The sequence below is a fragment of the Gopherus flavomarginatus genome, chromosome 6 (genome assembly GCF_025201925.1).
Source record: "Gopherus flavomarginatus isolate rGopFla2 chromosome 6, rGopFla2.mat.asm, whole genome shotgun sequence".
Taxonomy (NCBI): domain Eukaryota; kingdom Metazoa; phylum Chordata; order Testudines; family Testudinidae; genus Gopherus; species Gopherus flavomarginatus.
Genome location: NC_066622.1, coordinates 127,462,021 through 127,487,654, shown reverse-complemented (window position 1 = coordinate 127,487,654; position 25,634 = coordinate 127,462,021). Strand labels below are relative to the sequence as shown.

General features: G+C 43.0%; 1 protein-coding gene across 1 annotated transcript in view; it reads left to right on the top strand.

Annotated features, from left to right (window-relative positions):
* TRUB1 (TruB pseudouridine synthase family member 1) overlaps nt 1–25,214 on the top strand; it is a 45,550-nt gene extending 20,336 nt beyond the window's left edge. Inside the window, exons 5-9 of the mRNA XM_050960772.1 lie at nt 12,505–12,586; nt 18,657–18,729; nt 22,013–22,152; nt 23,366–23,422; nt 24,394–25,214. Coding sequence (XP_050816729.1) covers nt 12,505–12,586; nt 18,657–18,729; nt 22,013–22,152; nt 23,366–23,422; nt 24,394–24,608 — 567 coding nt within the window. The 3' untranslated portion in view covers nt 24,609–25,214. The remainder of the gene's footprint in view (nt 1–12,504; nt 12,587–18,656; nt 18,730–22,012; nt 22,153–23,365; nt 23,423–24,393) is intronic.
* Nucleotides 25,215–25,634: the final 420 nt, after the last annotated feature.

The window sequence follows — 25,634 nt, the reverse complement described above, 5'->3', positions numbered from 1 at the left end:
CCTTGAATAATGGAGCTAATACTTGCCTACTAAACAGGGATATTGTAAAGCTGAATTCGTTGCTTTAAAAGTGCTTTGAGACCCTTTGATGGATGGCACTGTGGAAATGCAAAGGGGTGTTCGGTACAAAAGGAGTGTTCAGAGAATGTTATGCCTGCCCAGTGAAGCGTGCAGATGCCAGGAAATGCCAGAGGTTAGGCTCCACACACAACCTTGACTCTGACAGGCTCTGATTCCAGGCAGTCAGGCCTGGTGGTTGGGGTGGTGGTCAACGCCGGCTGTAGGATCAGGACATGGCCGAGGGCAGTGGTAAAACTTGGTTCTAGGGACAGGCCATGGGTCAGAACTGAGGTCAGAGTCCATAGACAAACCAAATCGGTATCGTAGTGAGAGTCCAGATGCAGGCCAAAGTTCGAAGCAGGGTTGGAGTGCGTCCTAGGGCCTGGCAGTCAGGAGGTGGATGCAGGGCTGGACAAAAGAGAAGGGCATGGACAAGGTTTGAGGTGTCTAGAACAAGGCTCCAGTAAAGTTGGGGCAGGAATAGGAACCGGAACCAGATGAAGGACAGCATGGAAGCCTAGGGAGTCTGTTTTATTATTATTAATTTATTAATTATTACATAATAAAATATCAGTTTCAATCTAGTGTTTTTCTATATCACTCATCACCAGGGTATCTGAACATTGAGCAGGTAAATTAGATCTGCATGCTGCCGTCCACAGCACACGTTATAGAGGATTCTGCTGTTTGCCTTTTCTAGGAGGCACTGCCTGGAGTATGAGTATGTCTTAACATGTCGGTGACAGTAGATAACAATTATAGATACCAATATGTAGCATCTTCTTGTATACCAGGCATTTTGCAACAGCCATTTAAATGGTAACCACACAGTAAATGTTGCTGTCATAATGTATTGTACAGATTAAGTGAAAACACACAGTAATAGTGAAATGCTGCTGGCAAATATAGGCCATTTCATTTGACAATTATGTTATATTTGAAGCTAACTGTCTCATCCCTTGAATTGTGCCTAAGCAAGGCTGCCCTATATTGTGAAAAGGAAATGTGTTGTATATGGCTATTAATGGTATGTCTACGCTATGAACTTAGGTCGAATTTGTAGAAGTCGATTTTTTAGGAAGCGATTTTATACAGCGGATTGTGTGTCTCCCCACTAAGTGCATTAAGTCAGCGGAGTGCGTCCACAGTACCGAGGCTAATGTCGACTTTCGGAGTGTTGCACTGTGGGTAGCTATCCAACAGTTCCCCCATTCTCCGCCACCCATTGGAATTCAAGGTTGAGCTCCCACTACCTGATGGGGCAAAAACATTATCGCGGGTGGTTTTGGGTACATGTCATCAGTCGCCCCTCCCTCCGTGAGAGCAACGGCAGACTATCGTTTGTCTTTTTTCCGCACAGATGTCATACCACGGCAAGCATGCAGCCCGCTCAGCTCAGCCGCCGCTGTTGTGTACTGGGTGCTGTTGGTGGCAGACAGTACAATAGGGCTGCAAACCGTCGTCACGCATCTGCTGCCACTCTGCTCTCCTGCTGATGCCATACCACGGCAAGCATGGAGCCTGCTCAGTGTCTATGAGCGCTGTAAACACCTCGTGCATTATCCTGCAGTGTATATGCAGCACCAGAACCTGCAAAAGCTGGTGAGGAGGCGACGGCAGTGCGGTGACAAGAGTGACGAGGACATGGACACAGACTTCTCTCGAAGCACGAGCCCTGGCACTTTGGACATCATGGTGGTAATGGGGCAGATGCATGCCGTGGAACGCTGGTTCTGGGCCCGGGAAACAAGCACAGACTAGTGGGACCACATAGTGTTGCAGGTCTGGGATGATTCCCAGTGGCTGCGAAAATTTTGCATGCATAAGGGCACTTTCAGGGAACTTTGTGACTTGCTTTCCCCTGCCCTGAAGCGCAAGAATACCAAGATGAGAGCAGCCCTCACAGTTCACAAGTGAGTGGCAATAGCCTTCTGGAAACTTGCAACTCCAGACAGCTACCAGTCAGTCAGGAATCAATTTGGAGTGGGCAAATCTACTGTGGGAGCTGCTGTGATCCAAGTAGCCAACGCAATCACTGAGCTGCTGCTATCAAGGGCAGGTCATAATGGATGGCTTTGCTGCAATGGGATTCCCAAACTGTGGTGAGGCGAGAGATGGAACGCATATCCCTATCTTGGGACCAGAGCACCAAGCCAGCCAGTACATAAACCGAAAGGGGTACTTTTCAGTGGTGCTGCAAGCATTGGCGGATCACAAGGGACGTTTCACCAACATCAACGTGGGATGGCTGGGAAAGGTACATGACGCTTGCATTTCAGGAACTCTGGTCTGTCTGAACGGCTGGAGCAAGGGACTTAATTTCTAGACCAGAAAATGACCATTGGGGATGTTGAAATGCCTATAGTTATCCTTGGGGACCCAGCCTACCCCTTAATGCCATGGCTCATGAAGCCATACACAGGCACCCTGGACAGTAGTCAGGAGCTGTTCAACTATAGGCCGAGCAAGTGCAAAATAGTGGTAGAATGTGTAATTGGACATGTGAAAGCGCGCTGGCGCAGTTTACTGACTTGGTTAAACCTCAGCGAAACCAGTATTCCCATTGTTATTACTGCTTGCTGTGTGCTCCACAATATCTGTGAAAGTAAGGGAGAGATGTTTATGGCGGGGTGGGAGGATGAGGCAAATAGCCTGGCTGCTGATTACGTGCAGCCTGACACCAGGGCGGTTAGAAGAGCACAGCAGGGCACGCTGCGCATCAGAGAAGCTTTGAAAAACAGTTTCATGACTGGACAGACTATGGTGTGAAAGTTCTGTTAGTTTCTCCTTTATGAAAACCCACCCCCTTGGTTCACTCTACTTCGCTGTAAGCCAGCCGCCCTCCCCTCCCCACTTCAATCACCGCTTGCTGAGGCAATAAAGTCATTGTTGTTTCAAATTCATTCATTCTTTATTTATTAGTCACAGAAATAGGGGCATAACTGCCAAGGTAGCCAGGGAGGGGCAGGGGAGTAGTGAAGCACTGGGTGGGGTGGAGGAGGAGGGAAGGACAAGGCCACACTGCAGTTCAAAACTTATTGAATGCCAGCTTTCGGTTGCTTGGGCAGTCCTCTGGGGTGGAGTGGTTGGGTGCCCGGAGGTGTTCCCCCCCCAGTGTTCTTGGGTGTCGGGGTGAGGAGGCTATGGGACTTGGGGAGGAGGACAGGCGGTTACACAGGGGCTGCAGCGGAGATCTGTACTCCTACTGCCTTTCCTGCACCTCAGCCATACACCAGCGCATATAAGTTTGATCCTCCAATAACCTCAGCATTGCCTTCTACCTCCTCTCATCATGCTTCCGCCACCTCTCCTCTTGTGCGTCCCTCCTGTCCTCACGTTCATTTTTTGCTTTCCTGGACTCTGACATTGTTCGCCTCCACACGTTCTGCTGGGCTCTTTCAGAGCAGGAGGACTGCATGAGCTCAGAGAGCATTTCATCACGAGTGCTTATTTTTTCATCTTCTTATCTGTGCTAGCCTCTGGGATGGAGATAATAGTGGTAGCTTTGAAACATTTGCAGCTGCGGGAGGGAGAAAAGGTAGAGTTGGGTTGACCATTTAAAATGAGTTGGCCATTTGAAAGGAGGGGCTAAGTTTTTCAGGTTAACGTGCAGCACAAACCCAACTTAACCCGCCCCCCGCCCCCAATTCTCTGGGATGATCGCTTCACCCCTCTCCCCATCGCATGGCTAACAGTGGGGATGTTTTCTTTTCAGCCACAGGCACACAGCCCAGCAGGAACAGCGGCCTCTGAATGTCTCCTTAATAAAATTCCCCTATTTCAACCAGGTGACCATGAATGATATCACTCTCTTGAGGATAACACAGAGAGAGAAAGAAGGGATGTTGCTTGACTGCATTCCAGTAGCTTTATTAGCCTCGAATACATCCCAAGTCTTTAGGGAAAATTAATCATTAAACACGCTTGCTTTTAAACCATGTATTATATTTACAAAGGTACACTCACCAGAGGGACCTTCTCTGCCTTCGAAGTCCGGGAGCCTGGGTTGGGAGGGTAATGTCTTCAGGGTGATAAACAGTACCTGGCTGTCGGGGAGAGTGGTTTCTCCGCTTGTCTGCTGTGCACTGTCTTCAACCTCCTCCTCCTCCTCCTTCTCATCTTCGTCCCCAAAATCCTCATCCCTGTTGCATGAGACTCCCTTGCAGGAGTCCACATACAGGAGTAGGGTAGTTGTAGGGGCACCCCCTAGAATTGCATGCAGCTCATGATAGAAGTGGCACATCTGGGAGTCTGACCCGGAGCAGCCATTTGCCTTTTTGGTTTTTTGGTAGGCTTGCCTGAGCTTAAGTTTCACACGGCACTGCTGCGGGTCCCTATTATAGCTTCTGTCCTTCATGCTCTTGGAGATTTTTTTCTAATATTTTGGCATTTCGTCTTTTGGAACAGAGTTCTGAAAGCACGGATTCGTCTCCCCATACAGCGATCGGATCCAGTACCTCCCGTTTGGTCCATGCTGGAGCTCTTTTGCGATTCTGGGACTCCATGGTCACCTGTGCTGATCAGCTTGCCACTCTGGCCAAACAGGAAATAAAATTCAAAAGTTCGTGGGGCTTTTCCTGTCTACCTGGCCAGTGCATCTGAGTTGAGAGCGCTGTCCAAAGCAGTCACAATGGAGCACTTTGGGATAGCTCCCAGAGGCCAATACTGTTGAATTGCATCCACACTACCCCCAAATTTGACCCGGTGATGTCAATTTCAGCGCTAAACCCCTCATCGAGGAGGAGTACAGAAATCGATTTTAAGACCCCTTTAAGTCAACAAAAATGGCTTTGTCGTGTGGATGGGTGCAGGGTTAAATCGAGCTAACGCTGCTAAATTCGATCTAAACTCGTAGTGTAGACCAGTGCTAGGTATCTGATCCTGATTAGATGACTTGTGCCAATGAGACATTTTGCAAGGCAAAAGGTGCACAGCTGCTAATCCTTGTATGAATTTATTTAGAGAACTCAATGCAAAACATACTATGTATACCAACTCTGCAGTTTTTTCCAGCAGATCATATCTTGATCAAATCAAAATCACTTTTCACTAGAATACTTAAAGGCACTCCTCCCCCATAGGAGTCACTCCTGTGGCAAATTTGATCTTTCTATCATGGCTCCTTTTTTCTAGAGATGCCTTTATTAGAGGGAAGGTGAGACAGAATCTTCTTTGTATAATGGGGAAAGTGCTGCTTCCCATACTCCCACTTCTTCCCCCCCCCCCACTATCCTTCTCCTCATATCTTAAAAATAACTCAACTGTGTTTGCTTAAATTAAGAAAAAAATTCACATGGAAGATTTCAGAGCAAAATGTGATAGTTTTGGAAAGTCTGAAAACGGGGTTAGAATCAGGGATGGCTCTAGTTTTGGGTTGTTTTTTTTTTCCTGCCTCAAGCACGGCAGGCAGGCTGCCTTCAGCAGCACGCCTGCGGGAGGTCCCTGGTCCTGCAGATTTGTCGGCTTGCCTGCGGGAGGTCCGCTGGTCCCACGGCTTCGGTGTACCCGCCACCGAATTGCCGCCGAATCCACGGGACCAGCGGACCTCCTACAGGTGCGCCACCGAAGGCTGCCGCCCTAGGAGGGACTGGCAGGCCACCCCCTGCAGCTTGCCACCGCCTGCGGCTTGCCACCCCAGGCACACACTTGGAGCACTGGTGCCTGGAGCCGCACCTGGTTAGAATGAAATGCTTCTGCAACCTTAAGGTCTCTGACAATCCACTCTAGTGATTTATATCTGCACTGGAAGATTTGTATTTCTCTCTATATATACACACACAAAACATAGGTACTGGAGCTACTGAATTCAAACACTCTTCTGGTTTCCCTTCCCTTCCCTCTTTTTCCTCCCGCATCTTCCCCCGAAAATATAGGTTATAAAAGAGCCCCAGCTATGTAGTGCAGGTATTAATTTGCCTACTGCCCTACCATTAGTGAGCTGGCTCTTCGTGCTGTGTATTTCTCAAGTTTCTCTCTCTTTTATGTTAACCCCAGGGCCCTAACCTATTAATATCTCTGCTTCATGCTCTATTAATTTTCAGACTTTTAAAAAGTATAGTATTGAAAATTTTGAAGAGGCTGCACTTATTATGCTGTGGGAACTATTGCCTCACAAAATGGAGAGTCCTCTCCAGTTAGAATTTTTCTGTATTCTTTCTCTCTCTCTCTCCCCTCCACGCACCCCCTCCTTCTAACTTCTGTAAATTACATATTTGTATTCACTACATATACAATTCTTCCTTCCCACTTTAACAAAATAATAAATAACAGTGCTGACACACTGTCAACTTTTTTTTTTAATTATGAGATCATGGGAGTCAGAAACAGATGATTTTTTATCAGATCTGTTTGTTCCCACGCTAAAGCAGCACTTTCTAGTCACTCAGATTTTTGTACCACTGCCATTTGGAATTTACTAGATCTTAGCATGAGGAAACTTCTTTGGATTCAACCTAAATATTAATTTTCATAATTTACTTTGACATTCCTAGTTATACTCCATTGCATGATTCTAAAACCATCTCTTTTCTCAGCATATCTCACCCCTGTAAAGAGTCTGCTCTATTTCTGGGAGAAAAAAAATCCAGAATTTCCTTAATACCCGATTCCTCAAGATGTTGGGTGTGGGGTGGGGGTTTGTGTTTCCCCTTGTGCAGGCAGAAGAGGTTGAGAGTGGGAAGGAGGGAATGAGCTTGTGTCAGAATAAAACCGACCTCTATACAAGACCAAGGTTGAGATTTTTTTTTTTCCCCTCCAGTGACCGCAGAGAGTTTCCAGTGGGGAAAGTGTCTGGAAGCTTTGAATTAAGAGACTTAGTACTACCAAGCAGCTGGTTTCTTGAGTGGGTCTGCATGTTGTGAGCCCTTGTTGATGCTTAGCTGTGAGACTATGTATCACTGAAATCTAGGGGATGACCTGATGACACTAATATTTTTACAAAACTTCAATATTTTGTTCTGGTTTTTGGAATTCCCTGGAGTCTCTGGTTACATCCCCCAAGTTATCACATCACTCCCTAATCTCTGGCAGAACTTTCGGCCACAGGCTCCCCACTGATGAGTGGTGCTAGTCTTTCACTTTGAAAATCAGGTCACCCCATGTGTTAGAGCATTTTAAGTAAGAGGCTGACATAATGAGTCAGACAATCCAGCTAGTCTTAGGGTAAAGATCAGATAGTTCTTCAACAATGACAGAACAATTACAGCATCGAGCAGTAAATAAAATTTAGTGCAGCTTTAGTACAAAGTCAGCTTTTTCACTCAGGAGAAAAATGGATGCTAGAGGAGAGAAATTGTAATGTTTCTCTGCATTAAGAGGACATGTTTGGTGTTTGTAAATTTTGAACTTGCTTTGTCATAAAATTCTTTTTGTCCCTTCAGTAATCTCCGTTTTGTCTTTTGTTAACATTTTGAAATTGTTTGGGGGCCTCCTGCCTTTAATATGTCTGATCATGGCTGCTGGAAGATCTTTTGTTTTGTAAAATAATTGGGACTAAAATAATCATCCCTTTTCTCTTATCCTTGGGATGTCTTTTCTATTTAGAGCCAGGCACTGTTTCTTGCTATTTGTTTTGAACAGTGTTCAGCACAATGGAACCCCGGTTTTGCCTGAATCCTCTCGGTGCTATTGAAGAACGTGTAACAAGTTACATAAATAACTAATCTTGGTCAGGAGTTAGTAATAAATTTTATGGATCTATGGACACAAATTGAACGTACTTTTATAAATAACCATATAGGGCCAATTCAATATGTACAGAGGCCCAAGTCTGCAGCCAAGATGCATCTGCAGGTATGGTAAGTGTATGCACAAAGCATGCATTTACATGGTTAGGCGCCAGCATGGCAGTTTTGATGCACACTTACCCATTTTGTGCTCCAGCTGATTGCTACCAGTGTCCTTTCAACTTCTGTAGGCTTTCTGTGCCTCACTTTTGTCAGGCACATACATATATTGATATTCTATTTGTCAAATCTGATTTCTCTGATGATTCTCAGTCTGTCAAACTAGGGTTCTTAGCTCTCTTTCCGCTCTCCCCCCTTCAGTCCCATGTTGAATTGCTGCTGTGATTTGAAAACACCTTATCCTCAAATGAACTCTAAGAACCATTTGTCCTACTTCCTACAGTCCTTCCTTTCCAGGAAATTCCCGCAATGGGAGCCACCTTGCAACTTTAAAGACAGCTGCTAATGACCCTGTTTTACAATTGCATCCCAGAGGTTGAATCTCTCTTCTAAAAGTTTCTGTTCCATTTTTAAGAAAAGCTTTTAGAACAGGTTATAATTTAGGATTTCAGGTCTCTGGCCCTTTTCCCAATAAAACTTTGATATATAAAATAAAACAAAATTGAGAAGTACTGTTCCCATGGTCTTTCTGGCATTTTCACTGACTAGTGGTATGGACATGTCCTGGAGTCAGCCCAGGGTCTCTAACTATTGTGAAACTGACTATAAAGAATTTAAGGTTCCTAGCTATAAGTTCAGAGAACCCATGTACATTTTTTTTTCCCCGCTCCAGTAAATCTACATATTAAGTGAGAGTATCTTCCCCTCCCCATCAGGGTTTAACTGGTAAATATCAGTTGACATTAAAACTGGAAGCATTTATTTAGAGTGACTATTCTTTTAACAAAAGAAACATCATTGTTATATAACATCGTTGTTATATAATCCCTGTGGGGTTTGCCATTTGTGTGTGAATCCCACCAGTCTTTCCCTGCAGAGCCAAAGAGAATGGCTCAGGTTACCAGGCTCCCACTTGCAGTGGTGACTCCAGAAAAAAAGCTGTCCCACACTTCTCAACCTGCAAATCTGCCAGTGAGATATGTCACAGATGATCGAAGTATGGAACACCTGGGTTTTGTTCCACATCCCATCATAATTGACAGAGGGCTTTGACACTAACACCTGTTTTTAGGGATATTTCCTCACTGTATTAATGAAATAAACCAGTTTTACAGTCTCTTACAGTGTGGAGAAGTGGTGGGGGAAAATCCCTGCACTGCTTGCTTGGGTACCGGGAGGCTTAGAGAGACGGTTTCTACCTGAACCTCACATAGAATGCCTGAGGGGAGGCAGTTTTAGAGAGAAAGGACGGAGGTGGTGGGTGCTGCCTGGTCTGCCTCACAAGCCAGTCAGTTTAGTCTGAGAGCAGCTCAGGGCTGGCCTTCCCTCAGTCTCCCTTGGAAAAATGTTGTGGCTTAGCCTGCGTCCTCCCTCTCTACAGTTGTTAGTTCATGGGGTCACTCCCTCAGAGATACCTCTCTGCTTTTTGCAGGGAGGAGAGAGGAAGACAGGGCAGAAAGCCCTGAGCTGCTAGAGAAGGGTCTTCTCTTCCTCCTTTGATCATTGGTCCCTACCCTGTGAAATGCTGCTGTAGTTCTCAGCACACCAGGACAGGGAGTCAGCACCAATGTTGTATGTATCACGTAATGCAGTGCACTTGAGAGGTTTGTCAATTCCCACAACTTTCTAATTGCCATGCTGTTTGACTCCAGGTGCTATAGCAGCAAGCGCCTCCCTCTCTAGATAGTAGCAGGGCACGTGTGACCATTTCTGTCTGATACAGGCTTTGCCACAGTTATCCATCCGTTGTCACCTCCAGATTAGATAGCTGTAGGTGGGGCTGAAAGTTGAAGCTAGTGCAGGATGTTGCAGCCTGCTTGTTAAGGAGGGTTACACATTGGATTGGTGCTCCATAACGTGCAGTGGCTGCCAATAAACTTCTGGCTGGAATTCAAGGTGCTGGTTTTAACCCATGAATCCCTAAATGATTTGGGACCTGGTTACCTGAGAGATCGACTCTCAACTGTATGTCCCAGGGGCAGATTAGCAGAGGTGATTGGGCCAGAGTTTGCTCAGTAGAAATGAGAGGGAGCTGCTGGTGGGATGGTCTCTGTGAGGAGTTTTCAACATTGGAACTTGGTCCACAAGCCCATCTTTGTTACCCTTTGGAGCTTGCTGCAGTGCCCACCCTCTTTCCGTTTCTGTTAAGGAGGGTGTGAGCTGAGGTGATGATGTTGAAGAGCGGCTGTTTCTCTATGTCGATGTGGTAATTTATCACTTATGAGAGTGCTGGATTGGTGCCCGTAGGTGTATTTTTAAAATTGAAGAGAGACATAGCCAGTGGAGGTGGGAAAAGGTCACCAGAGTCAGACACAGTGGATGTTTCTGAGGGCAGGGAGAGCTGAAGTCCAAGGAAAGGCAACTCTGAATTCTAAAACAGTCAAATGAGAGAGGTCTAAGAGGAGCATTAGGCTCAGTCTGAGCTCTTGGCCTCTGTTCTGCAACTTCCATTCCCCTGTAAATGGTCAGTGATGACTGTGATAGATAGTTTACAAATACTCAAGGGTTCTGTTGAGATCGATAGTGAATCAAATATAGCTCTCAATTTCCTGGACCTTTTGTGGCTTGATTTTTCTCCGAGTATGGATTAGTGCGTCCTCACTTTATTGGTCTATAACTAAACTGGGATTTTTTTCTTTGCAGTTATAGAATCATAGAATAGAATATCCGGGTTGGAAGGGACCTCAGTAGGTCATCTAGTCTCCTTTGGTACATGTACTTTTTGTAAATTAGAAAGGTTTATGACCTTACACAGAACCAAAGAGATAGAAAGTGAGGCTGTGGAATGTGTTCATCATTCAGTGGTGGAGTTTCTATCACCTGTTTTTATATAGATCCAGTGTAAAGAATTTTTCTCCACTGCTGGAATGTTAAATTTAACAATGTGATTGTAATGGGCAGCCAGAAGCCAGTTGCTTATAACCAGATTTAAAAAAATCATCGTGCAGGCCAAGCTGATGCCAGGACTTTCATTCCATTGGAACCTCTTTCAGCCTGAAACCTAATGAAAGACCTTAAAGGTTTAGTAATAATAGAACCGTTCAGACCTGTTCTCACACTCATTGTAACCTCTGAAAAAGTTGTCCAATATATAGTGTTTTATTTTGCATCTTATTGTTCAAAAGTCCTTCCTTTCTCTCTGTTTGTGCCACAGTAGTTTGAAGACTGTTCTCTGTATTGCTTTATTTACACACACACACAGATATAAACTAGTAACTTTTTGTTTTTGTTTGTTTGATGGAGATCTTTGTAGCCTGGCACCCAAGGACACTGATAGGCCATATGGATAATATAATATAATAATAGGAGATATACCAATCTCCTGGAACTGGAAGGGACCTTTAAAGGTAATTGAGTCCAACCCCCTGCCCTCACTACTAGCAGGACCAATTTTTGCCCCAGATCCCTAAGTGGCCTCCTCAAGGATTGAACTCACTACCCTGGGTTTAGGTGTAGGTGGCTGTAATGCAAGGGCATACACACCTGATACCTGTATGACAATTAGCTTAGCATAATCAAGGCCTAGCTGTTCATAAGGAACTAATTCATAGATGACCTTATATCACAAGGTGTGTATTACAGTGGTACATGACAGAAAATGGTGATGTGAGGAACCGCAGATATATGCTTTTGGGATTTTAGAGAAAGTTTGGAGGATGTTGAGTTTAATTAACTTATATGTACTAATTGCAGGTATACTCTAGTAACTAGTTGACTTAAATGCTAATAATTATGAGGTAAATGGTTAATTAACTTATAGATGTTAGGAACCCCAATATTATTGAGGTATAGAAGCATGTGGCTAAAACCATTACTAAATATGTATAATGACAGTGGGCATTAGCATAAGCCATAATAAAAGTTGATACCCAGGCTGTGGGCAGTCGGAGACATTGGAAAACACTGACTTGATGACTATGTGTGAGCCAACTCGCCTGCACTGGGGGTCCGTGCGAGGGATGATGTGAATAATGCATGGAGTACTGGACGTTCTGTATTGGCACTGTCTCCTTTGCCATACTACAGGGTGTGTGATTCTGTTTGTTGTGCTAATAAATTTTATAGCACTGATAATCAGATAATTCTTTTCCCATCCGAACTATTGTGTGGTACTCCATTCCACTGCTGAACAGATGTCCTGCTTTGCCTCAGAGATGGCCGCATTAGAGTGATTGATTGATAAGTCCTTCATCTTCTCTCTCTCTCTCATATTGTATTAAGATTGCAAAGCACTGTGCAGTCCTCTGGGATGAAAGATCCTACTGTATTTAAGATATTATGGCAAATATTCTGCTCATTCTTTTATTTCACTAAAATATTTTTATTGTTAAGCTCTTACATCACACCAACTTAGTTTTAATGTTGCTTAGCTACCACATTACGTAACTTTTTAAAAAAAATCCTAAATCAATGAACGGCTATGTCCATGAATTACTGGGTCTCATTTCTTGTGAGTTTCCTATCTTAATATCTCCATCTTCGTTTTCCCCAGAGTTGTGTGGTTGGTTATTCATGATCCAGCTTCAGTAGTGCCATCTGAAGTTCTCGCTGGATGTTCAGTTAAACTCTTAAAGACATTAATCTCTTCTTTCCTTCACAGAAGTACATGGCCATTGGGGAACTGGGAAAAGCTACCGATACATTAGATGCTACAGGAAAAGTAACTGAAGAAAAGCCTTATGGTAACTTTACATTAATTAAATCATAGATATAGATTAAAGTGCAATAAATGGCCTGTATCTTACCAAAGCAAAGGAGAGATTTTGGACTTCACACACTTCAATTTTTTCAGCATTGCATTTGTGGGAAAGCAAAACAACTGACCTGCTGCGACGGTTAATACTTTAAAGAAAAACACCTTCTTGGGGACAAGAGGACATAGCTCTTTGGAGCTTTGTGTCTCATGATGCTGAGAATTAAATGTAAATTCTAAATAAATTGTATGATTATTTCAGCTTTAATCTCAGTGCCTAAGATCTCACAGCTGGGTCCAGCACAGTGATTGATTTCAGTTTTTTCAAGAAACTGGCATCAAACTAGTAAGGTGAAAAATAGAATCAGGCATAACTGTATTCTTTTGCCTTCAGTATACTGGCATCACCAATAAAATTGTCATCCTTCAGTGTACAATCCTATGAGGGATGCCTTTGCCCTTCAAACCCAGAAGGAACGAACTATTTCAGTCTCCCCTCCAAAAAGCCCCTTTAAATACAGGCTTTTTTATTTTAAAATGGGGCTGGCATAAACTCATCTTTTCAGTGGTTCATGCTGTCTCTTTTGCAGACTGGCTCCTAGCAATCTAAATAAATGAGCCTCTCCTATACAGAGACCATGGTGCATAGGTTTGACAGTTTTGAACTAATTCTATTTACTGCTTTGTCAGTTCACACGTTCTGGAGTGCATTCACAGATAGGGTAAAGAAACCACGATGTGTCTGAGAAATAATGCAGGACTATTTGGGAACCCACCTGAAAGTGTTTGCCATTAATTCTTTCGCAACATAAAAAGAATGCTATAGATAGCTCGTCTCCTAGCAACTCTTACAGGCCCCACTCTGTTTCTGATACCTAGGAACAGGTAAATACAATAAAATTACCTTTCATTATCTTGTGATGAAAAAGGTATGCTGAATTTTTTCTCTTCCCTCTTGCTTGTAATTTTTCTTAGTGCAGGCAAGCACCAGTTCCAGTTTCACCCTGAACTGCATTGCCAGTGCTGGCTAGTAATATCTTTTTGACTGCCTGGTGCTGCTCAGAGAACTTGCCCACTCTGCCTCCATTTCAATACCGAGTGGTCAGAGGCTACAGAAGAATCTTCTCCATCTATCTAGACATTTGTAAAGTTGCTCATCTGAGTTGTTAAACCATACAGTTTTATAATAGGTACAAATCAAAGTGATTTTTACTTGCTTCTCAGAAAGGCAGAATGCACGATTGTGTGCTAACACTCTGTTATGCTGACAAAATACACTGCACATTCACCAGCCCGTGATGAAGTATTATCACAAGTAATTAAAACTCAATTCCCGTTGCCAGAATAGATGAACCGGGTATGTTCCATGATACATTAGCCTTGCTTGCTGTCCTCACACTTCTTGCGTTCAGAAATTTAGTGCAGACCAGTGAGATTGTGTTGTGAATTCTCCAAAGGGGAGAGCATAAGAACCATGTGCTCTCCTTTACTTGTACTTCCCCTGGCTTGTTTCCTTCTCTTCCTATCTCTTAACAACCTCCCAAACTGCTGCTTTCAGCTTCCTGCGTAGTTGCTGATTTTTTTGTACATTATACACTGCTGAGGAGCTGAATTTCAACCTCCCTTTGAGCTTCAGGTCCTAATCCTGTGAGGTGCCGAGTGCCCCCTATTCCCATGGAATCCAGGACTGAGACCTAAGTGTGGGGGAGGGAAAGCGGCTTACGAGATGTGCAGAATTCTTCCTCAAGGACCACGCTGGGTCCAGAGTGGAGAGCACTTACAGAAAGCTGCCCACTGTCTGAAACAGAAGCAAGCACTAAAATCTTATAGAAAAGTCTCTAGACAGAAGTTAAGAAAACAAACCATTGTAAATATAAGTTACACACTGCAAGGATGTGTTGAAAATGTCTGCTTGGATTTTAACGCCTCCCAACCTTTTTTTTTTTTTTTTTAAATATTATTGTTTATTTTGAGGAAAAAGCACCTTGTACAGCCAGATTGAAACAATTTCCACTTGAGGAAGCAAGAATCACTTTATTGCCTTCCTGCTGGAAAATGAAAATAAACTTTGAAAGTAGCTGTGAACTTTGTAGTAGTGCTCCTCTGATGCTTTTCTGAGAGAGTCGTTTACATTTTGTGGCTCCTTCGATAATGATCCATGGTGTATATCCCTGACCCTCTCCAGCCTCTTATTGGCTAAATCCAGGCATTGAGAACAGAACTTGCAAGGACCTTTACCACGTAAGCGAAGGGATGTCATTAATGGAACTGGTTGAATAATTATAAAAGAGAAACAAAAGCCCTCTTTTTCCTCTTTGCAAATCATTTGCAAGCAGACTTTATCCCAGATCCTAAACTGATATATACTGGCATAGCTCCATTAAACTGACACTGTTTGGTGATCTGTGTGCTGCTTATGTTTATCTGAGTAATAGTTTATGCAAACAAACATTGAACAAATGTCACTCTTCAGCGTGTACTAGAGCACTCATACAATAATGTGTACCATTTTGTCCTGCACATATTATTTTGCTTGGTTTTAATCATTGACCTGTTTACCTTCTGTAATTTTATCAGCATCCCAGTGCACTGTTGACCTGAGAACTTCTGGTCTTAGAAGTCAAAGGAGTTATTTTGATTTACACCAGTATAGGTAAGACTAGAAGTTCTTCAGTCAGTAGTTGGGATCTTGATGGACTTGCAGTTGGGGATTATTCCATCAGAATCTGGCCTGTGTAGAGGTCACTGGTCACATTATTTCTTTCAGTGTTTAGTGTAGAAACCGTTGGCAAATTGTGTGAAGTGCCTATTCCAAGCACAAACTGGACATGACTGTTGTGTTTTAAACCATTGTGCAATAGGTGGCAAACTCTTAAAACCTGCATAGAAATACAAGGCTCCTCTATTAAATCATCCTTTTATCAGCAGCTTGAAGTCTGCATGAAGGTACTGTGTAATTTGTGCTGAGACCTACTAGCAGTTATAGCTTTTATCTCGCCCCAGAATGTAAGGGGTAGAGTATATTTCTCTATAGCTGAACAAACTAGATCTGGAAAAAGAGAGACCTGGCAGGGAAAACCTCAAGAACAGCCAATCCTGGGGAGAAAGTTTGGGCTGAGCATTGTGTGGTAGCTGTTGGATGAATTATCAGCAAAACCAAACCTCCCACTGGGGTAAATCTGAACTATGTAGAGTATGTGTATGTGCTAATCCGAGCAGGGTGAGTACAGAGCTTACACAATGTTTCAGCAAAGTCACGAATCTAGTGTAAACCCACAAAAGCAAAGGCAGCTTCAAGTGAAAGCAAAAAAATCCAAACTGACATATCAGCCTGTAATGGCACTGAGGGAGGAGCAGACAGGATTGTCATTTTTAATACCAGCCTGTTCAAACCTTGAGAAATTGCAGAAGACAAACATTATTTATTCTAGGTCTAACAGGCTAATTTGTAAAACATTTATTTTGATAAACCGATGTTGCACAACGTTGTTTAATGACTGAACTACATTATGCCTCGCTTTTTCTTTTAAATGATTATTAAATTAGCTGTACCACAAATTATTTTCTCCAGATCTTAGTGGACTTTTTCCTATTCCCTTCTCAATCTGGGGAGTCTGAGATCAAAGTGGGAATTGAACCCAGCTGTGTCATTAAGTGCCCTAACCACCAATTCAATCTAAGGGGTGAATATTGAAAAAGAAAATAAGTGACACTCCTGCTCAGTTTACATGCCAAATTTCAGCTGGAGCAAAGGGGTTCACAGCGGACATGCTGAGAGGCTCTAAGGATAGTATTTAGTGCCATATGGTTTCTTCTATGACACCTTGCTAAACTGTAGCAAACAGCAAGACTGCATAACAATAACATACATGAGGTTCTTTAGGGGAAGCGCTGAATTTGTTATAAAAGATTCTGCCATTCCCCTCCCCCATGCTAGTGTGCATTGGTCTCCCCAACATCCTTGACTGATTTATGAGTCGCTGCAGCATTACCATTAATGACACTTCTTTTAGACAGCTGCTGGGCATAATGGCAGCATCTGCTATTGAAATTGCAGTGTTTGGTTTACAAATGTGAGGCATAAGTTGCTCTCCTCTGATGCTGCAACCGAGAAGAGACTGTTTGTTCCTGGGGAATAAACCCTTATGCATATTGTGAGATCCATCTGCTTTGAAGAACTACTTAGAGTGCAGAATAAAACCTAATAAAGGGGCTGAGAATGCCATCCATTTTATTTCATTTTAAGCAGAACTCTGTTGACTTCATTGGAGTGACATGAACCAAATCTATTTTATGAGAAATGGGACCAGCTAATTCCTAGTCATTCATTGATTTGCATGTAGATTACAGATCTGAGGTTTGCGTTCTGAACAGATAAGAGGCAACTGTCATATTGAAACCCCTCTTAAGCAACCAACGAAACTGGTTACTGAAGAGACGGCCTTCTAATAAAGATAGTGCAGAACTGTACTCAGTACGCTGGGGGCAGTCTCTCTAGAGAGAGAGAACTAATAAGGATGTTTGCTCAATAAAATGGCAGTAGTTAGAATGCATAAAGAAACATAATGATGCCTCCATGAACTTTAATGGGTTAGATATTTGAATCTTGATAGTTAGGGAAATGTGATGTTTTGTTCCCACTCTCTTCCCTTACTGGAAAGAAAATGTGTGCTTTACATCTCAAATGTCCTGTAGGATCATTCCCCTAAAGCTATTGGATTAACTGTTAAGAGAAGCTGCTTGCTTTAGCCAAGCAGTTCCCTCCTTTATCAAAATCAAAACTGGGAAGGTTTTCATAGTCTTGCAGCATAGTTTTCAAAAAAAAAATGAATGCTCAGGCCTGAATGGAAATTGGAAAGTATTAATAAAATCACGTATGTTGGGGGTTTTCAGCTCCTAGTTACAACTCCCACCAGTGACTACCAGTTTCATCTGCTAGGAAGGAGCATTAACTTTCACAATGTCCATTCAGTTCTGGGATGAATGTGGAGCCCTACCTAATTCAAGAACATAAAGGAAAGGCGGTTGGGGGAAGACGTGGGCAAGGCTTATTTCTCTCACCCTTTCCTTCCAAGTTAAACTCCTTTATGCAGAAAGGAAAAAAGAGAGGGGAGCAGAGGATCCAGGGAAAGGAAGAAAGCTCCCTTGAGGGCTTCCCTATGTACACAAATTGTATGCAGTGATAGCAGTATTCTTGTATGGTGGGGGCTAAATTACACCAGTATAAGAGATGTCTATACCAGTGTAACTTTATCGAAATAGGGGGTGATGTGGTATAACTATTTCAGTAGGAAATTGCACCCCTAACTGAAATAATTAAATTTGGTACAAAAACTGTGTGTGGACCAGGCCTTAGAACTGATTTCCTAACTACAACTCCCTGCCCCTTTATGCCAGAAGCTGTGAGGTGGTATGACACAGAGCAGCTTTGCTGGTCTTCTCTCCCCAGGGATCCTCCTGTTCAAGGGAAATTCCCAGCTGGCCGGGTCTGCTGGGTTTCCAGACTCTTTTCTTTGGAAAAGGGAAAATATCAGAACAGAGAATCTGGCCCACTGTATTTACTTACTTTTTTTTCTTTTTTTTTAAAGGCCGCAGTTGAACATGATGCTTAAGCACACGAGTAGTCCCACTGACTTCAATGGGATTTAATTATTTGTATTTCTGTAGTATCTAAGACCGTAACAGTGGACCAGACCCCCACTGTGCTAGGTGCTGTGCAAGCACACAACAAAAAGGAGGTAACAATAATATTTGCGGCCTGGAGCATCTTTCTGTATTGGTGCCTAAAATAGGACTGTTGAACTAAATGTTTTAAACTACAAGAAATGTGTAAATCAACCCAGACAATTTGCTCTCCTCGGCTTGTGTTTACTCTCACTCTTACCTCCTCTTGTACCCACTGTGGTCTCCCACCATCTTCTGTGAGATTCTTTTCTTAGTTTAGATTATAGGATCCAAAGGGCAGGGACCTTCTCTTTGTACTTGTTTGTAAAGTGCCATGGGCACCGAGGGCCTATATAAATAATCAGTGCTAACGTCCATCTGGTTTGCTTTGACAGATCAGATAACAAAAGAAGATCTTGAACGTGTGCTGCAAAAGTTCACAGGGGACATAATGCAAGTTCCTCCACTGTAAGTTGTATAGTACTTGGGCACTGCCAGAAGCATTGGTCCACTTGGAGCATTTTTCAGCCGAAGCCAGTTTTGCCATAAATAAAGAGTTCTCTTTTGACAAGAAGATATTGGCAAGGCAGGTGCAACCTTTCGGTGGACTCGAGTTTACTTTACTGCCTTTATCCTAGTGCAGTGGTTCTCAAACTGTGGGTCGGGACCTCAAAGTGGGTCGCAACCCCATTAAAATGGGGTCGCCAGGGCTGGCTTAGACTTGCTGGGGCCTGGGGCTGAAACCCAAGCCCCACCGCTTGGGGCCAAAGACGAAGTCCAAGGGCTTCAGCCTTTGGCAGCGGGGCTCATGTTACAGGCCCCCTTGCCTGGGGCTAAAGCCCTTGGGCTTCAGATTTGGCTTCCCCACCTAGAGCAGTGTGGTCAGGCTTTGGGCCCCCTCCCCACCTGGGGCAGTGAGGCTCAGTTGGACTCGGGCTTTGGTCCCTCCTCCTGGCGTCCTGTAGTAATTTTTGTTTTCAGAAGGGGATCGCGGAGCAGTGGAGTTTGAGAACCCCTGTCCTAGTACCTAAAAACAACTTACATAGAAAAGCACGTGGAGACTCAGAATTCACTCCTTGAGGATGTTCAGCAAGGATTGAACAGGGTCAGCCACCCCCCAATCAAGTCAAAAAAGGAATGAGTTTAATTCTTAAGTACCAACTTTATAAAATATTATGATAAAGAAACAATAATAATAGCAATACCTTAATTTCTGTAACAAAACACGGCTACTCTATAACCCGCATACGGTACGTTATCTTCACAGTTATACATAAACATAAGTAAAGAAAACAAATAAAATATAAACAGGTGAGTCTCAACCGAAACACAGTGAGAAGTAACTCAGAGTTCCCAAAAACATAGTTTAAGTTCACCTGAGTCTCAGCTACAGTCTTTGATCACTAAAATGTATACAGTGTGCTGATTGAAAAGCACTGCAACATCATCTTCCCTCCACTTTCTTGCAAAAATCTCCAGCTGGAATCCATGCAGACTCTTCCTCCTCCTGTGCTAGTCAGCTAACTAATTAACCAACTGCTCAGTTTAAGTATATAGATTAAAAAAAATAAAATAAAATAAAAACCTGTTACAAGAAATACAAAATTAAGAAAAGCAAAACATAAATGACTCTTTCCCCATCATCATTCAAATAAGAGAAAAGTTGGTGAATCATACAAGTTGAGACAATTTAACTAAAACAGTTTTGCTAAAATCAAGCAACCTTCCAAGTATACAATTAAAATGAAATAAATTAGTTTTCCCTTCCAATTTCTTCTTTCTGTAGTTAACACCTCCAGGGCATCCCTGTTAACAGTATCGCTGACCTGCTGCAAAAGGCTTCAGAGTCAGGGGGAAACAGCCTGCTTTCTGCTTCTGTGTCTCCGCTTCTCCTAACCCCCACACTTGCATATGATCTTTTGTAAAGCAGCTGCCCCCATAGAGGCTGAGTCCAGTTACTGAGAAGGTACTGACCAGACTCAAAGCTACCATAGCCAATTTCAGAAACTTCTGAGGTGGAGTGTTAATTGTGCATCTGCCTCACAACAGTGAACCAGACACAACTCATTCCTACCCCCCCTTCTCTATAGATTGCTTGAAAAGATATCCTTCTCTTAGGCACATGGGTTACACAAGCTGTAGGGTTTATTAACTTGACCAATTCAGAGCTGACGATCATGTTGATTTTAACATCAGACATAAATTGTCACATCGTACTGTGCTTTGCAGCAAAATTTTAACAGAGAAGGAATCTGATACTATTTTTGCAGGAGTTTGTCAGGACGCTGCATTATCTACCAGTCAGCAGAGAATATTTTGAGACTTCCACTTCATTCTGTAAACAGAATGGTACTTTAACTTCTGTGTTGGGGAAAAAAAAAAAAAGGTCGGAAATTATTTCAATACTAGCTTCCTGAAAACTTAAGCCTATTTGCTGCAAGCTACATATAAATCACTTCTGGTAAACTTGGGTAGTTTTTCTCTTTTAACATTGACCTGGGCTGATGACTGCAGTGGTCTTTGGATAAGGCCCTTTGTCACCAATTAAATGAATCTAGCTTCATCAATAGTGGTCAGTTAGACATACTGAAACAAAGCTGGGTAGTTGGCAATTGCCTCTATTGAGAGACTCAAGGCTGAAGCAGTGGGGATATTCTGAGTCAGGATCAAGGTGGAAGGAAGAGCTATATGAAGGAAGCTGTCTGTACAGCATCAGCTGCACTGTCTACCGATCATGGGCCCAACATAACATTCAGTAGTGTGTTGGTCCCGTAGGCTTCAGTGGAGCCATGTGTTTGAGTCAGTTACTGTAGCGGGGTGGTCACCCGCTCCCGGCCTGAAAGGGTTAAAAGCCAGCCCTTGGAGAGGGCTGGGGCTGGGAGCCTTGGGCTGGGCTGATTGGGGAGGCAGCCTCAGCTGTGGCCACGCCCCAGACTGACCCAGCTGGCCCTACAAAGGCCAGGGAAGCCAGGAGCTGATACAGTCTTCTCTAGCTGTAGAGGGAGATGGGCCTGGCTGCAGGGAGCTGAGAGAAGGTACCTGGAGTGGAGCAGAGCTGGGGAGCTCTGACCTGGGCTGCAGCCTAGTATAAGGCCAAACAGGTACTGGAGTTGTAGGGGGCAGCCCAAGGCTGGGCACAGAAACAGGTCCAAATCAACCTTGCCTGTGATGAGTGGCTTATACTGCAGTCCGCCCCAGTGAGCGGGGGCTAGTTGGTGACTGGCAGTAGCCTACGACTGAGGCAAGGTAGGGATAGTGGGTGGGGGTTCCCCTAGGTGGGGAGACCCAGAGTGGGAATACTGCCTGGGGAAGGGGCACTGGGTCTGGGAGGAACACGGGGGCCAAAGCAGTGAGTGGTGAGACTTTGGTCTGCAGAGGGTGCTCCAAGGCTGGAGAAAGAGCTAATTCCCAGGATGCCAGCAGGAAGCGCCGCAGGGGTGAGTCCTCGCAGGATTACAGTTACCATACCCACTACTGATTCCTCACTTTCAGAAGCAATGAATTCAGTTATGAACCCTTTTTAAATGCAAGTATTGAACAGATGACTAACATTTATTATGCTTAACTGTTTCTTGTATAAATAGGCTCCTGTGTACAAATGACTTCAATAGCTCTTTTCTTTATGAGCACTTGGAGAGGATTAGGAGGCTAAAATATATCCTCCTATAGTGCAGTGTGAATAGGATTTGAGGACAGGAGGCTTGTTGCGTTACAGCTGTATGACACACATTTATACGGTCTATCCCATCAGCTATTCTGCTCTGAAGAGAGATGGACAAAGGCTGTCGTCTCTGATGAAGAAAGGAGAAGCAGTGGAAGCAAAGCCTGCTAGACCGGTTGTGGTGTACAGCCTCTCTCTCCAAAACTTCCAGCCACCGCTGTTCACGCTGGGTAAGAGTCAAAGATTTGATGTAGGCTGATGTTCCCAGCTAGTCTACACTCAACCTGGAAATGAAATAACTAAGTGGATTTCTGTTCACATGTTTAGTTATTAGAGGTTTTTAAGATAAGGCTTGACAGAGCCCTGGCTGGGATGATTTAGTTGGGGATTGGTCCTGCTTTGAGCAGGGGATTGGACTAGGTGACCTCCTGAGGTCCCTTCCAACCCTGATATTCTGTGATTATTTCAGTGCAAGTCTGCACATGGGTGCTTCATTTCGCAATACGAGCGTCCCGTTTTGATTTGACATAAGCTGATTTCGTATTATCATTCAATGGGGAACTTGGCCGGGCTGGGAAGGGAATTATTCACACTCACCACAATTGCATTCCAACCCCTTGCTCACTCCCTCCTGAAATGGGTCAGGGAGGAACAATGATAGGACCCCGTTTCCAATTTGTGGAAAGGAGATCCACACTCCCTTCTTCCATATGTAAAGAAATGTTGTTAACTCATTAGGACGCACAGCAATAGATTAGAGAAGCCTTTGAAAATCTTATCCTCCTTTAATATTGACAGTGAAGGTAGGACAGTTGTATGCCTTCTGGAATTACCCTGATTGTTCCCTTGGAAGCCCGTAGGTGTACTACATGTCGTGTTGTTATAAGTGGGTATGGCCACTATATTTCAGTGGTGTATGTTATTTAAATAGTTATTTTATGGTTGGGAGATAAGTAGCTGATCTCTGCAGGAGGCAGGGAAAGAGGGGGAGTTAAGGAAGACAGGAATAGTAAAGATGTTTTTTATAATGTCACAGCTCGTGTCAGCTGTGCACTTTAAGTACAGTCAGTATTTTAAAGTGTTCATTGTCGGTTTGGAGTAGCACTTAAAATGACTATTTTTCATCATTGGAAAGATGAAACCTGTGACCTTTTGAAACCTTTCAAGTGAACAAGACTGAAGTATTTATTAAAATGCCAAAGCCAATAGTTAATTTATAATGCATTTGTTCAGTCACCATGATGTTTGCTTTCTCTCCTCTCTGGCTTTGCAATCTCACCCGCACATATGTTTCAGGATGAATAATTTATATTGTATCCTATAAATATTTTATCACTTGATTGTTTGCTTGGTGCATTTTTACATTTGTTGGGAGCACTGTTTCTATGTAAAGTAGATTTCATACTGGGCTGGCAATTTACTATGTCACCGTTAACATTCCAGATGTTGAATGTGGAGGTGGCTTTTATGTGAGAAGCCTGGTCAGTGACATTGGAAAAGGTAGGCATGGAGAAAGCATGACTGCATACGGAATGTACATTTCTGCTAATAGAAGAATATTCTCCTTTTACATATCTCTGGTCACCAGACCTAATGTGCTGGGCTGCAGTGCTGTCATTCACTTTCGTGTACTAAGGTAGTTGCCCCTGGAGCATAAAGGAAAGAAAGATAAATAATTGTGAAGGAATCACAAGGGAGAGAATAAAAATGGAGGAGGTGAAAGTGTTGGGCAGGAAAAAAAAATACAAGGCCCTGTGATTTTTATTTATTCACCGTATCAGTGTATGCTTGATCCTTTAAAGGACAAATACAAAGAATGGTCCCTGCCCCAAATTTCTCCTTTTTGATTGCATTTCAAATTCATTTTGAAATCCTCTCACACCTAAAGAGATTAAGAGTATGTTTTAGAGACTGTTCATCCTATGTCCAAAGGCCAACTCTGTGTGTGCTGTATCCTTGTGAACTGGATTCGGAATCTCATCTGTCTCGGTGATTAATTACTGCATTGGTATTTATCATAGATTGTTCCTCATTTTATACTGTTCTAGTAAGTGATCTAAAATTTTAGAAAAGCCTAAGCCTTATTTTTAAAAGGGATTGAGGCTCCTAAATCTCTTTAAAAATCAGTGGAACTTAAGCTCTGAAGTCCCAAAGTCACTTTTGAAAACTTTACCCTGGATCTGTTTGAACTTGTATTACTAATTTTCCTTTTGTATTTTGATATGAATATGCAAAATCTTCTGAAGACCTTTGGTCAGATTCTGATTTCCTTTACTTTGAAGTAAACCTATTTGAAATTGTTCCAGTTTTACTTTGATGTAAGTGACCGGAGAATCTGAATAGGAGCCCCTTTTTGCCAAATATATGAAAAAATATATATAATTAGCTCACTAGGGATTTTGAATAAGATCCATAGTTTTTTAACTTGACTATTCACCTTTTCTGGCTGCTTTCTCCTTTTTATGCTATAGAACTCTTTTCCTGTGCCAATGTGCAAGAGCTGACCCGAACCAAACAAGGACCATTTACACTAGAGGAGCATGCACTTCATGAAGACAAATGGACAATTGATGAAATTGCACAGTCCTTGGAGCATTGCATGTCTCTTCTGGCAGAAGAGCCATCTCTTAAAAAATTAAAGACTGAACATTCTGAAGAATCCACTGTGAATTGTGAAGATAAGTGATGTCCGGTCAAGGAAAAAGACTGAATGATTGAGACATTTTAAGATTGGAGTAGGATTGTCTTGCCTTGGTGTGTAAATTTACAACCTTGTGCATTGAGGATGACAAATTGCAAGGCAAAGAAAACGATCCTTTTCTATCTTTTTCTTGTGCTAAGATACATGCACGCGCACTGTCCAGCATTTATTATTTCCTCACTCATATTCTGCACTGCACATTGTAAATGGGTCTGCTACTAATGTAAACTATTCATTGTACTCTTGAAAGACCTTGCAAGATACATTTTTGATACTACATTTGAAATAGAACGTTTAAGTTTAAATTTTGTGAAATGTTCCTGGAAGGGGGAAATAATTCATTTTCTTTCTGTAGCTGTTAGTCAAATTCAGATATTGGAAAATAGAAACAGAATTCCATGCCAATTTGAAAGATGCAAAAATGTGGAATGGCACTTTTATTTTGAGTTCTTATGAGATTTCTTGAAATAGAAATGATCCCCTTGTAGTCCTTAATACATGCATTGGTCTGTCAATGGAATTTCACTGAGGGGCTGGTCAGCATTGCCCTGAATGAGTTGTGATATAATAAATACCATGATGAAAATTTCAGTTTAGCTGAACTGCTTATGCATGTAAACAGAAAGAAACGCAATATTGTCACAGAGTCTCTCTCTGCATAGAGATGTGCATATCTTTATATTGGTAATATTTCATAATTTCTGTCTGTAAATAATTTGAGATTATAGTCACCTTTATGGGATAGAAGGGATTCATATGTGGTCCCAGTGTATTGCCTCAGGTTCCTAATCAGCTCCAGTGGCTTGGATGGAGGCCTGAGGCCAGTTTAGTGCTGGGTTTTGACCAGTAAGGCCCTGTAGCAAAGCCAGGGCTCACAGCAGCGGTGCCTCCTGCTGGTCATCTCAAGAATTAGTGCTCCAGAATACAGAGTGCCTCTTACTGGCTGGTGCCTCGCCTGTCTTAGGGCCCCTGTGTCCCTCCCAGATCCCGATGCCCCTTACCTCAGGGTTC